Source organism: Arvicanthis niloticus, chromosome 17 (assembly GCF_011762505.2).
Source record: "Arvicanthis niloticus isolate mArvNil1 chromosome 17, mArvNil1.pat.X, whole genome shotgun sequence".
Classification (NCBI taxonomy): domain Eukaryota; kingdom Metazoa; phylum Chordata; class Mammalia; order Rodentia; family Muridae; genus Arvicanthis; species Arvicanthis niloticus.
In genome coordinates this window covers 43,203,476-43,218,298 of record NC_047674.1, presented here as the reverse complement: position 1 = coordinate 43,218,298, position 14,823 = coordinate 43,203,476, and the positions used below count along the sequence as shown (strand labels likewise).

At 42.2% G+C, this 14,823-nt stretch overlaps 1 protein-coding gene and 1 long non-coding RNA gene across 38 annotated transcripts in view; one reads left to right on the top strand and one right to left on the bottom strand.

Annotated features, from left to right (window-relative positions):
* Rims1 (regulating synaptic membrane exocytosis 1) overlaps window positions 1-5,887 on the bottom strand; it is a 468,064-nt gene extending 462,177 nt beyond the window's left edge. For 5 of the 37 annotated variants that reach the window (XM_076915156.1, XM_076915154.1, XM_076915158.1 and 2 more), the window contains exon 1: window positions 5,564-5,883. In XM_076915156.1, the coding sequence (XP_076771271.1) occupies window positions 5,564-5,727 (164 nt within the window). In that variant the 5' untranslated portion in view covers window positions 5,728-5,883. Of the gene's footprint in view, window positions 1-5,563 lie in introns of all 37 variants that reach the window. The other 32 variants (XM_076915147.1, XM_076915179.1, XM_076915148.1 and 29 more) reach the window with 14 other exon arrangements.
* A 677-nt stretch (window positions 5,888-6,564) lies between these two features.
* Window positions 6,565-10,855, top strand: LOC143434858 (uncharacterized). Its single transcript, XR_013104674.1, has 2 exons — window positions 6,565-7,054; window positions 8,393-10,855. It is a non-coding gene; the product is annotated as an uncharacterized LOC143434858 (long non-coding RNA).
* Window positions 10,856-14,823: the final 3,968 nt, after the last annotated feature.

The following is a 14,823-nucleotide window of genomic DNA, read 5'->3' as shown; positions in this document are numbered from 1 at the left end:
CAATACATGCTAGCTTCCTATCCCCAACAGATGAACACAACAACCTACAATACCCATACCCACATTTATACTATGGACTTTTAATAAGCAGTGAAGGCTGGAATCACTGGGTAGGAGTTTAGGTTCTATTACTCTTGTTACTTGTGGCTCAGAGAAATGTTCTCCAACTCTCTAGACCAGATCTAGAATATCTAAACTGATCTCAGAAGATCCAGTATTCAAAGATGTTTAAAACAGAACATAGACCATTAAGGTAAATGAAATTCAACACAATGGCACTTATAATCCATGCAGAACAAGCTCATCCATATGCTTCTTATAGACGTGGGAGACTAGAGTGGTTTCAGGAATTCACACCGATAGCTTTCTAGGAGGTTTTGGACCGATTTGCACAAGTCAGCCTTCCTGTTGAACAAGTTGAACAAATAACCTTCACCAGAGGTTGTGATTGTATTACTCAGGTTGGCAGTAGCCCAAGGGTTACACCCATTTGCAAAGCATAGCGAACACCAAGTATGGTAATGTAAATACATAAATGGTAGTGTCCTATTAGAAAAGCATACACACAAGTTAAAAATACATCACTTGGGATCAACCAAAAACCAACGGTTTTGTGCCTTTCCATTATTTCTGACGCTATCACGTTCCCTTCATTTTTTTTTTTTAAAAAACTTCTCTTTTCTATATTTTTCCCATGAACATATGAGAACTTTCACAGCATGCCTGTACATTTATTAAGACAGGTTTTTTTTTTTTAGTGAGATTCCTACACAGTACAGGGTTAGCTTTTCTCTGAATCAAACTCCTCTAGTAACCAGTGTGGAGCAGGAGTAGAGACAGCAAGTGTGATATCTCCTTCAGTGTATTCACCCAACAGAACATCTTGAATTCAGAAGCCATGCTCACATTCCAGCCACTATCTCTCTTTGCTATCCATTTCCCCCCTTCTCATCCATCCTTGCTTGAACAATAGTGTATCATGTACCTGGGCCTAACATGAGAAAATCATTATCAACAGAAGTATACCTACATTACCATTACCCCCTCCCTAAATCTCCCTAATGTATAGTGCATTCGTGTTCTGCGTGGCAAACTGATGTTTCTGGAAAACAAGCCCTTTCAATACAGGTCGAAGTACAACATGATGTGTATGAACACAGAGGGAAGGCAAGAAAAACAAAGCAACGGAGATTTCTACTTCATCTTTTTCTCCCTAAGCAGGTTAGATTGACAGTTGTTTAAAAATGAAGGCCACAGTCCCCCAGCAAGAAGGCAGAGATGTCCAAAGTTGTCTTTGTAAGCCAAGTCACATCTTGAGGGGCAGAATATAAAATGAATATGGGATCCCACAAAATTCTAACAATTGTCTAACCCACGTTCACACAGTAAGTGGGAGAAATCAAATATAAAAAGATGCCTGGCTCTTCCAAAGGTCTTTCCACCGTACTAACATATTTTTCATTATCTTTAAATTGGAGGCAATTCCGTTTCCCTCAATCCACAGGAAGTTTCTGTACACTGGTGGAAGTGAACCATTAAGACCAGCAACTGATCTCCACCATTACCTTAATCTGTAAAACCACTTGACTGAATTGAAAGAAAGACCAGAAATTCATCTAAGGAAAGGGTAAATGTTAGAAGTTTATTCTTGGTTGAAAACAATGTAGTGCCTGGGGAAGCAGCTGCAATTGTTGTGAGAGTCTGGGTTTGAAGCCTTGTTGAGCCATGTATGTGAGTCAATTTGGGGTATCATTGAAACCCTCAGGATACAGTATCGATTTGAGGTTTGCGACACTTGCCATATCTTCTGCACAGGAGACTGAAAGAACTCAAAACATACAGTGTAAGTCAGCACAGTTCACCCATCTGATATTGTAACTGATGAGAGTAATGGCTGGCATGCAGTAAATATTCAATAAGTGTTAGCCAATTTCAGTAACCATTTCAATATGGTTTTTTAATTTACATCATCGAATCATCCCCTTAATCGCTATTTCTATTTCCCTTTTCTCTTCTCTTCCTATTCTGAAGCTCATTTCTCTTTGAAGCTTTTATTTAAGAGAAGAAATAAGATTTTCACCTCTAATGAGATCTTCTCTGATTTAGGTCTCAGATAACACAATTTTCCATCTATGTAATATATTGACCCGTGATGCCTGGTGACAGGTACTTGAAGGAGCATTCATTGAGAAAGTGAGGTTTCAAAAAGATTCCAGAACACACACACACAAACATGTGCACACACACACACACACACACACATACACGCACACGTGTGCACACACACATGCACACACACACACACACACACACACACACACGCACGCACACACACACACAGAACCAAAGATTAAGACCCATTTTACAAACAGTTACATCAATCATAAAATATAATTCTTGAGAACTAATCTTTTCTAATTATAAACAATATTACTTAAAATTGGTAGATTTTTTTTTACAAACTAATGTGATCATGATGGTAAAATACTTTCAACTTCATGTAACATTTTAAAATTCTTGAAGTGGAAGTAAAATAATTTTTTCCTGTTTATACCTGTTTAATATTTTTATCAAATCTAGACTTCAGCTGTAATTTGCAGTAAAGTCTAACTATACAAATATGTTCGGATTTGTACTTTGTTAGATGCCCATCCATTTTTCTTCATTCTATTTACGAATGTTTGCTGTTATATCTTGTGGAAAAGAAGAACTCACACACAGTAGGCAGTGCAAGGTGAAGGTCCTGCAGTCATCACAAAAATATATTTTAAATCCAATTCCTCTGTTCCCAGAACTTTAGTTTTGTTTTGGTACTTTTGTAAAAGAAGTTTCTCAGATATGTGATATGATGAATCAAGAATTGCCACAAAAACTTAAAAAAAAAAAAAAAAAAAAAAAAAGCAAAGGCCTGTTGTGAAAAGGCCTTGTATTTTGACCATTTTCCTTGGTGAGTTGAGAAAAAGCCACCACCCATGACTAGATGTCATCAAGGGCCCCTTACACATATGTGTCATTTGAATGGGCCCTGTGCTCCCTAGTTTCCAAGACACGAAATTCCTTCTAGGAAAATAAAATAAAGTGTAGCACTGTCTCACCAATTGCAGACACCATGACAGGCTTGCAGAGAAGCGCACCAGTGTTCTAAAACACTTGCCAACCCACCACTGCACAAGAGGCCAGGATTTTAGTGGAGGAGGCCAATTGACAAAGTTAATGCAGAGGTCCAGGGTTATCGAGAACTGTTGTATAACAGCATTGCATGCTGCGATATTCTGTGAAATCGTGCCATAAAGGAATAGTATTTAGAAAGCAGTGAAAAGGATAGGCCAGAGAGGAACAGTTGGGCAGAGCTTTTAATTTGCTTGTCCATGTAAACCCATAGATTATTATCATTGACCCTAGGTGCTCAGCAGGTTTGCGATTCTATCCTAAACTCATCCACTCCCACTTAAAACCCATCACCCTCTACAATGCTTCCAGCAGCCAATGAAGAAGCATTACGGCCACTACTTGCACTGTGCCTCCCTTTCCTATCTGGACTCTGTCAGGCAGCAACCCATATTTATCATTAGCTGCTGGAGGCCTCCATCTACCTGCTGTCTGCAGCAAGCACCAAAAGGAAGGGCAGCAAATCTGCAAGTGCTAACCAATAAGGACAGTGTCTAGGACAGGTGGCAGGGGCTGCAGTGGTGAGGACAGATGGACCAACAACCAGACAGACAGACAGCAGCACCATTAAGACAGCATCCATTACTTCCAGGCTCAGAAGAGGGGAAGCCTGCAGCATGGGGGTGGGAGGGGGGTGTCATTCTTCCACTAGGGACAGAAAGCAGATTATCTAGGGTTCTGCCTCCCTCGAGCTGGCAGGCTTAAAGTATTTGGTTTGGTTTTTTTTTTGTTTTGTTTTTTTGTTTTTGTTTGTTTTGTTTTCGTTTTGCTTTTTTATGAGAAGGAGCAGGGAATTCAGAAACCTGCTGCTCTTATAGAGCCAGGCCAGCTCTGGCCTTCTAAGTTAACAGCCTTTTATTTTCCCAGAGTCTATAATAAAAGAGGAGTCACTGCATCCCTACTGTTTTGCTCTGGCTTGACACCCACATCTTTCCCTCAATATAGCCCTCCCTACTCTACAGCAGTTGCTTTGGCTTGGGAGACCCACAGTCTGTGAATGCAGCTTTCCCTTTCAGCTGCACTGAAGAGAAGGAGATGCCTTCCCAGGCAGCACCTTCCCTTCAGTAGACAATTCTAGAGAGTTTGAGGAAGGCCATGATGGGTGTGCCCTGTGCCCTGGTATCACCCCCTGCTCCCTCTCTAGACTTCCCTGCAATCAGCTAACTCTAGATGCAACAGGTTCCCTTTGGCTCTTCATGTCAACTGCTTGCCCCAAATACACCTTCTGCATAAGCAGAGGGAACCAAGACGTTAGTACCAGTCAGGGTATCTACATCCTTCCACCCCAGAGAGTAAAACTTTACTGAATTTATGAAGACCTTCCAAGGGAAGACAGAGTTGAAATCACCTTTAACTTCACTCCATGGGCGAGGCTAAGAAGCCAAACCCAGCTTGTATGGCAGTTCTTGCAAGCAATTCTGAAGCAAAAGGTAGCACAGTATCACAGACTCCTGCATTACCAATAGTCAACCTTATCTCCTCATGCTCAGGAAAATAGGGGCACCAGGCATCGGGCCCCTAAAGGGTAGCTGGGTTCTGTAAACAGGGAATGTGAAGATATTTAATCCCCAACTGCTTCCTTTGGGAAATGGGAAGGCCTCAGAGGTCTCTCTCTTAGAAACCAGTAATGAGGAACCCTTATTTTATTTCAGGCCAGAGTTACCAATCAGCTACTGTCATTATCAAAAAACTTTGTAGTGCCAGTGGCATTGCATGTGGATAAGAAAATGTGTCTTCGTACAGTTATTCTGTGTAGAAGACTTGGAGGAAAAAAAAAAAAAAAAAGATTAGAGAGAAGCTGAGAAGACAGGTTACCAAAGATGGCAACTGCCCAAAAAAGACCCAACCTTTGCATCGGAAAATGAATGAGCACCAAAACAAACACCCAAAATAAGCCTTTTTATTATATAAATACCAGCACCCTTCACTGTTGTAACTCAGATCTGCTCAACAACTCCAAGGAGGAGCTGCCCGCACCATCTCTACCTCCACCCTTTTCTCCACTCATCCCCTGGTCCCTAATCTGCCCTCAGTCCGGAGCTCTACCATCGGGTGGGATCAGCTTCATTCAGCGCTGCATATCCCACCCCAAGGTGGTCCCCCTGATCATCTAGTCCTCCCGGGCACTCCTGTCTCAAGACATCTTCCTGGGGTCTTGGGTTTTTGGCTTTGTAGGGTCCTCTCCTTCCTCTGGACTCCCAGACCTCTACCCTGCTCAATCCTGGGGTGGGGCCCCTAGCCCCAAGGTGGGCACCTCTGCTCTCACCCCTGCACCCTCTCCATCCCCTCCCCCACACTCAACCAAGAGGACCTGGTGAGTGAGTGGTGAATGGACGGTTGGAGGCACCACCTAGGGATGGATGGCGCGCCTTTGGGGGTTGGAGGGGGTGCTTACTTGAGCATGGCCTCTTCTTTTTCCTCCTCTTCCTTCTGCCGGTCCATCACTGCCATGATAATGTTCCTTTCCTCCTCGGTCAGGTGGCTCAGGTCGGGCAGCTCTTGCATAGGGGGAGGCACGGTGGGTGGGCGAGGACCTCGGGGCCCCACGGCCGAGGACATTTTTCGTGGCCTGCCCGCCCCCTCGGCTCGCTGGCTCTGGCTCTCACCTTTCGGATTCACGCCCCGCAGCTGCGCCCCTGCTTTCCACGCTCACAGCGAAGCCCTCCCGGCGGCGGCGGCAGCGGCGGCAGCGGCAGCGGCAGCAGCAGCGGAGCCGGGGACAGCGAGGACCCAGTCTCTCATGATGCTCTGCCTCCCGCCGAGCCCGGATGCTGCCTTTGTTTGGGTCGCCCTGGCGAGGCTCGGGGCCGCCCGGCCGCCTCCCGCAGCCCAGCCTCGGCCGGCGGGGGCGGGCAGGCGGAGGCACGGCGAGGGGGCGAGGGCTGGCGCTGAGCTCCGGAGCGCGGCCGGGCGCGGGCTGGGCTAGCGGGCCGGGGGCGGGGCCGGGCCGGGGCCGCCCGACGCTGCTTGCTCGCGGGCTCCGCTGCCTCCAGTTTGGGGCTGCAGGAGGGAGAGGGAGAGTTTGGGTGTCAGTTAGGCGGAGTCTCGGAGCTTCGCTCCCGGGTGATGCTGCTGCTCTCGCAGACATAAGCTGCCAGCCACTCAGTCCTGGAGCCGCTCCGCCCACGGGCACCACCCACCCACTCCCCGGGTCCGAGCCACGCGTGCCCCGGCCGCTCCCTCCGCCCCACACTCGCCGATGTGCATACTCCACTGATCTCTCCCAAGGTACCCCTCACCCTGAGTCATCCTCCCTCTCCCAGGTCCTGGTCCGTGTCATCCTCCCCAGCCCCGTTTTCCCATGGGTTGCATTAATCATCTTCATCCCTGCCAGAGTCTTCATCATTGATGTTTTTGAGCACCCACGGGGTTTGGAGCAGCATGAAGGTACACCCTCTAGATCTATGTTTCCTCTTCCTGCCACCATGTCTTTCTGCTTTACTCGTCAAGTGTGCACAGCCACAGTTGTGTGTGGGTTTCTAGATAATTTTGGTGCACACGCACAACATACACACATCCAGCAACCCGAATTGCCATTGTACCCTTCGATGCTCTCTCTTTCTTGACCGGTTCTCCCTAGAATTGTTCTGCGATGTATCCTTATGTTCCTCCTCAAGACGCCCCACCACACAGTAACTCTTTAATTTGCCATTTGGGGCACTGGGTAGCCCATCAGACCGCATAACTGCACTTCGCTGGGGCTTGTAAATGGATTATCTACTCTAATTCCTCCAGTGATGTTCGCTGTTATCATGTACTCACTTCCAGGCTCCGTGGGTACTTCTCCAGCAATACCTCGATGCCAGGATAAGGAAAACACCCACCCATGTCCTATTGGATTTAGAAGCGCTTGCTCAGTGCCTGGTACGATGATAGGCATTAAAGGGTGAGCTTCTCTTGGTGATAAAGTGGGGGAAAATTAATAGACAATTCTTTCAAAATACGTAATGTTATCGCCTTTGAAACCTGGAGACTGAATTTTGTTTAATGCAATTATAAAAGAATCAATAGAGAGACGAGCCCAAATTGAGCCATTTCCCAGTAAGGATCTTATAGCAATGATGAGACACCGGATGGGTTTTCTCTCCCGGAATTCTTTTTGTAGTTCCATAAGGTAGATAGTACCTATTTTCCTCCTTCAGCCTTAACTTTGTTAACATGTGGTGGAGGGGTGTGGTAGGGGTAGGGGGAATATATGATGCTAAAAGCTTCTCATTTAAAGATCTTATAATTTAATTGATTTTGCCTGTAAATGTACTTGTTTTTTATGTGGATATATATATATATATATATATATATATATATGTGTGTGTGTGTGTGTGTGTGTGTGTGTGTGTGTATGAATCTTCTCAGCAATTAAATAATCACTACCTACAATATTAACTTGATTCTCAAGACTCAGTCTCTCCACTAAGCAGAACTCTGAATTATCTGAAACAATTGCCATGTCTGCTTCAGGAATCTTGAGAGTAAACCTAGCCACTTATCCATCCGGTAATGTTTAGCAGTGTCATTTCTATATCTGCTTATTCCTGTTGTCCGACTTTGGACACATCTAGCCTCCCCCCCCACACACACACCCATCTCTTTCTCTCCCTCTCTCTTTATATAAAATAACTGTCAAGAGGATTATACACAAGAACAATCTGCAGTACCTAAGTGTTTATTAATGCTTTATAATCATCACGTTTATACAACCCAATATTGGACATATTTTTATAGTTGTGCCACTTAAGAGATTGTCACTGAAATAACTGGTCTGCTAAATTTTCCACTGATTTTTCATAGGTACTGATGTCTAGCCAGATTTTCTCTTTTCTCTAATTAAGCAGTTGATAGAACACTCTGATCAGCATCTTTTCTTCATTAAAAAAAAAATTATACTTGCTTCTCCTCACCGATCACATATTTAAGAAGAATAAGAAAGAAAGAAAGAAAGAAAGAAAGAAAGAAAGAAAGAAAGAAAGAAAGAAAGGAAGGAAGAAAGAAAGAAAGAAAGTCAACCTGAGTTGGAATTCTGAGTCTACAAGACAATCTTAACCCAGGCTAAATAACAGCCCTTGCATCTGTGTAAAATACAGTAGAGGCATTTAGGCCAGATGGATGGTGCGTATTAAATAAGACACATGTTAAGTCGTTGTCTGTGTGAAAACCACTTTGTATGCTTTTTTTTTTTTAATTTCAAGGTCTCCCCAAGTAACATGTTTATCACTCTGTTATTAAGGTACCAAAGGAAGCTACAATACAGACAGCTCAGTCATTCTGCCAGATGCCCATCTCTGTGGAGTCAACCTGGAAATTTGAAAAGAACATGGACAAAGGCCATGCCCTCAGGAGGTTTGTAATCAAGTTGGTTCTCCTGAAATTCTTCTGAAATACAAATAAAGCCTCAGTATAGAAGGGAACTGGCTGAGGAAAACTCTCAACAGCAAGGACTCAACAAACAATTAATAGAGCTGCTTTAATTTATTTTGGTTGCTATAATAGAATAGCATTGGTAGAGTGGCTTATATAACAGGAATTTATATTTGGAAGGTTTTGAAAGCTGAAATCTCAAGATGAAGATGTCTACAGGCTCCTTTCCTCTGATGCTCCTTTTCTTGGCTTAAAGGCGGCTTCTGTATATGTGTGTCTTTGGTGTCTCTCCCTCCACATGCAAGGATACCAGTCCTACTAGATTAAGACCTGACACTTATAAACACATTTAATCTTATTAACCTGTTTAATTTAGACCTTGTGGGAGGGCTGGAGAGATGGCTCAGCAGGTGAAGGGACTCACCAACAGGTCTGACAACCTGAGTTTGATAACCAGGACTGACATGGGCAGAGAGAGAGCCAGCATGAACACACACACACACACACACACACACACACACACACACACACACACTATGCAAAATAATTCTTGTCTCCAAAATACGGTTATATTTAATAGAACTGGAAGTTATAATTTCAACACAAATTTGGGAGGGAATCCATTTTATTACATAACAATTTGTCAGAATTGCTTGAGGTAAATGACTGCTTACACTATTATCTTAATATCAATATAAAGGAATCCGCTGCTCAAATATACTTCTGTTCATAGCTACCTTACTAAGCCACGTACATGAGGAGTGTGAAAATAGTAAGTGGATAAATGATGGTGTACGTGTATAAGTGCCAAAACATGGTGTTTCCTCTTTCTCATCCATTATGGAGAAGGTCAAAAAAAAATTGAAAGCACAAAAAAAAAGGGGGGGGTTTCTTGAATGTACATGCATCAAAGCAGAACTTCTCGGTTTTTGGACATGCAAAGAAATAGTGAAGATATGGGCCCCTGAAGTATATGCTGTAGCTACTTAGCTCCCAGAAGCACTCCACTAAAACATGCTCAAAGGACTTGGGAAAATGTGCACAATGGCTCTCTCCCAGAAATTCACAAGATGCACTAACAAATAGAGAAGTGCTAAGATATAATCATTTGCTACAGTAAAGGATGGTGCTTTATGTGGATGGCTGCCTTTCCCCAAATGCATTGAGCCATAGAGCTGTTATCTCCTGATAGGAAAGCATGCCTTGGTCAAGGTTTGGAGAAAAACCTCTACCCAACCCCTGTTACCTGAAGCCTTTAATTAGAAGGGCATGAAATGTCTGGTATAAGTCAGACCTTGTCTGACCAATATTAGTGGATATAAATAAATAAAACCTTAGTTATCTATTTATAAAATATGTATTCCATCTCCTTGAGGACAACATGAATGCTGTTTTAGAACATAGCCTGAAACCATTCAAATCTATTCTTTCTGTTGATACTCAAAAGATCATCACTTCTCAAAAGCACTCTAAAATTGGAAACTGAAAATCATTATTCATTTAATTCAATTAACTGAGGTTTTTAAACTGTAAAGTAGAAAATCACTGACACAGGTCAGTTTAACCGCCCCCCCCCCCTTATTTGCATCTGAGAGCTATCAGTATTATTGCTTTCCAAATCAAACCTAACAGGAAATTCAGATGGTGGCATTACTTAGGAGAGGTGCATCACAAAATTAGCTCAACTGTAGTCATTTTGGATTAGGTGTCCTTACAAAAGCCAAGAACACAGACATCCAGGGAAAAGGAAGCTGTATGTAAAGACATAAAGAGATACACATGGGGAAGACGGCCATGAGAAGATGCAGGCAGTGGGTACCATGCTGCCACAAGCCAAGAAGTGCCAGGAGCCATCAGAAGCTAGAAGCATCCATCCCCAGAGTCAGTCCTAGAGACTTCAGAAAGAACATTGCCTTGATTACCCGCTTGGCTTTTCATTTCTGGCTTTCATGATTGTGAAAGAATACATATTCCTTCAAGCCATAGTTTCTGATACTTGTTATAAAGTATCCCACACACATAGTGTAGCAGCTATGTGCATCTGGACAAATCAGTAAATGGCCCTGAATCCCATTCTTCTTAGTTACTAAGTTAACATAACATATGCCTTCAAAAGTCACAGCCAGGAGAAAATATGGCGGACATTTACACAGTTCCTAGAAGATAGAAGGGACTTTATTTATTCTTTTAGAGTGCATTGATTGAAAAATTGTTTTGTGCACAGTGTTAAGGGTATATATGATTGGAAAATATAGAGAATTAACAAGTGCTAACCATGGAAAACAATGTACATGAATGTCCTATATTATGAATAAAATTTCTCTGAAACAGACACTTGCTTTGTTTCTCATGTTATCTCTGCCTGTCTGCCTGCTACAGTGGTAGAATTTAGCAGATGCAACGCAGGTCATGTGCACTAAGCTCTAAATGATTACCTTCAGCCTCTTTACACGATTATTGACTCTTACTCTAGACACTTGCAATACTGTTGAGAGAGACAAGCATAAGTAAGCATACAAGAAACATATACGATAATTAAAGTAGACAGAAAGTTGCCATATGCAGTTGAAATTGTTAGTCCTAAAGCAGGGGTCCTGTGAACATATGGTTGAAGGATGGAGAAACCAACATAAGGAGAACCCAGCACAGAATAGAATCACAGATGTGATAGAGACAAGATCCTGAGTCAGGAAAGGCCACTCCTGGAGGAATAGAAGACAGGACAATGAGCCAGGGTCATCAGGAGGGAGACAAGACGACCCAAAATAGGACAGAGTCAAGGAGGGCAAGGAGGACTGTTTTATTCCTCTGCACCAAGAAACCGCTAAAAAACAGAGACATGGAGTTACATTTGCATTTTTAAAAGATTACCTGTGGGTGGCAGGGGAATGGGTGGCAACCAGGGAGAGTGGGCACAGGGAATCTGGCTGGAAGAAATTAAAATGGCCCGGAGCAGTGTGAAGAAGTGGGAGTGGAAAATCTGAACATATTCAAGAGGTGCCCTCTGCCCTAAACCTGGAGATCTGTGCAGAGATGAAATGCAGAGTGTGTGAAGAGGAGAATGATTATGACTCACTCTCAGGGTGGTCTGAGGTGTGTCAGTCAGGCTCTGTGGATCTATACCCTGATGTGAGAAACCTGTGGAACTCGGGAGGTACACGAATTGTAGGCATACCAAATTCTTGGCATCAGCATCTAAAATCTCAAATATGTGTGTGTGTGTGTGTGTGTGTGTGTGTGTGTGTGTGTGTGTGTGTGTGTTTATATTTATGTTGTCAATTGATCATTCTATCTGAAATGTTTTTCTAAAACTTAAACATGTAATGTTTTCCTTTTGTTTTTAAAAACTTATTAATTTTATTTATTTTGTGTAGTGTGTGTGTGTGTGTGTGTGTGTGTGTGTGTGTGTATGTGTGTGTGTGTAATATATGTATATCTCACCAGTGGAGGCCTGAAAAGGGTGTTGGATACCCTGGAGCTAAAGTTGTGTATAAACCTTCCAGTGTGAATGTTAAGAACTGAAGTCACATTCTCTGGAAGAGCAGCAAGTGCTATCAACTGCTGAGCCATCTCTCCAGGCCCCAATGATTTTTTATGTCAAAGGTTGGCTTGAGAACCAGAGGTGGACATACACATGCATACTCATAGAAGATCTACAGACAAAGTGCAAGTTAGTGTCTTTTCTGAGGAACAAATAAGTGATTTGTGGTTCAGAATTCTGCACATGTATTAGAAATATTTAATTTTAATTTCTAAATAATTTTCAAGTATAAAAATATTTTTCAAACATCAACAACACCTACTGAAATGTACCTTGGTTGGCAGGTGGATTTCTTCCTAGATGTTAGATTTATTGCTTCTATCCATGTGTACTCTGACATCACTCCCATGAACATCAACACAATCAATCACACAAGAATGGCATTTATAAAAAACGACAATACCCTCTAGCTTCTCAGAAGACATAGGAATTCGTGCCCCTCCTATCGTCATTTATATGAATAGCATTCACAGAAACATGCTCTGGTTTGGGTGATAAATTAAATGGTCACCTTATGTATATACAGTTAATACCAATTTGCAAAAATGTAATCTTTCTGGCTTCAAGGAACAGTTGGCTTTCATGAGATGTTCCTGAAAGTAGTTGGCTGAGATGGAATATCAGATTTGGGCTCAAAGTCAGACAAATACCTATTTTAATATAAAATTTGGTAAGATTCCACTACTTCCATTTATTGCGTGAGGAATTCCACACGTGGGGATGTTTCTCTCCTAGGACCAGGAAGGAGTATTGTCCTTTCTTTCTTCTGAAAGGTCATTCTGCAATTAATATTCTTCTCTGTTTTACTTACTTACTTTCAGTATGTGTCTCCTGACTTGCCACCAGAGTTCATGGCCTCTGTTGCATTCTTCTGAGGCTGATCACCTTCCATATTTATTAAACTTGGAATGCTTGAACAGCAGTGTTTGGGGATAATTTCTCCATGCTGTATTCCTTTTCAATCCCTGGCTTTGCCTTGAATCATTTCGGGTATTTGATATTATTTGATATGAATAGCCCCATTGTAGATCCTTTTTACAGTTTCCTGGCATTGTTCTTTGGAGAATGCCTTCTGAGGTTCTATGCTAAGAGGACTGCAGGACAAAGTCTTAGTGTCAGTCACTCTAGTCAAGCTGGGTGCCATCCTCCTCACATATAGCTCAACTCTCTCTTAAAGTGTGGGGCAAATTAGGTGACTTAAAAATAAATCGTTACATTTCACCTACCTGCAAACCTAAAAGCACTGTAAATGGAAAAGATTTAGATAATTCCTAAGAATAAATGGCTACATGAGCACCTAAATTATAACAAATTAAAAAGAGGTTTTGCTTGAATTAATATTTTATTTTATTATATTTGTATTATAGTAACATTTCATTTAAATGGAGACATCTCTAAATAAGATTGCAGCAAATACTCCTTCCCTAGAATGTGGTTGGAGCCTCAAATGCTATCAAGTCCTGCCCTGGAATAGACATTCACTTACAATGATGTTGGCGTGACTCCATTAGGCACAGGGAAAACCCAACAGAATACAATCTCAGCTCCCTATATTGGTTCCACAGGCTTAAGTCACACAGAATAGAATAAGACTTTGAACGTTCCTAAATTTGACTTTTCTTGCCTCTAAAATTGAAAAGTAACTTTACCTTCTGTAAATATTCTCAATACTTGTATTACAGCAACATTGCTTGGTCCTGTGACATGTTCCTGTCCTGTTTTAATTGCTCTACATGGATTCTCATATTTTTTTTCTATTTTAACAATGAGCCTGCAGGAGTGGAATCTTTGGGGTCAATATTAAACTGACCAGTAGAGATCATTGTCTTACCCACAGTCTTGAGATAGAGAAGATATTGTCCTTGATCTCTGGAGAACAGCTTTCAGACAATTATCACCCTTCTAATCTGCAAACCTCCTCCTACTTTGTGGTTTATTTTCTCCTTTTGGATAGTTTTGCCTCAGTCTTAAGACTTCTGTTCATATATCAGAGGATTGGCTTCATAGTCTTCTTTTATAACTTGGCGTCTACCTGCAATCATGAACAGCATTCTCAACGTCTCCACAGGTGCTACATATATATTCCTCAATGCATAAATACAGATTGTATAATGATACTCATATGTGTGTTTTAAGAGCTGATCATTTGACAGTGACAACCAATTGGTGTACTCTTCCCCGGGGAAGTCCATTCCTCTTTGTCTCAACATAGCTTAATTATCTACAGTTCATTGTGTGGGATAAAGCCTCGTGGTCTTCCCTACTATCCACTATAGCATGCCTGTGGTTGCTGTCCTTGTTCAGCTCCTGTGTAGTTGAACTTTATGTTATAGCTTCTGACATTCCTAGGAGATCTAATCTCACAGCAAACTCTCTGATTTTTTGACACTTACAAAGTTTTCATCCCCTTTCTGCAATGATCACTGCATAATTTCTTCTAAGTAAATATAACAATCAGGCTTCTCCCCGTCCCTGTGGTTCTCTCCCTCTTGTACTTTTGAGAAAGAAAGAGAGAAGAGCATGCTGTCTTGTATTCACTTTCTGAGTCTTACTGCCTAATCCCTGTCACTCAGGTGAGCATTTTCATCTTCTCTTTTTCAACTGTGCACTATCCTAAAGGTTGGATAAAATTAAGAGGTTTGAACTTGCAGCATCAGGTTTGCAGTGCTTCGGAACTATCAGATTGGAAGTGTTGCGAAGGTGGGAAAGTTCACACTTGCTGATGATCCTTATTTCTCCTCCCTACCTCCACAGATAGG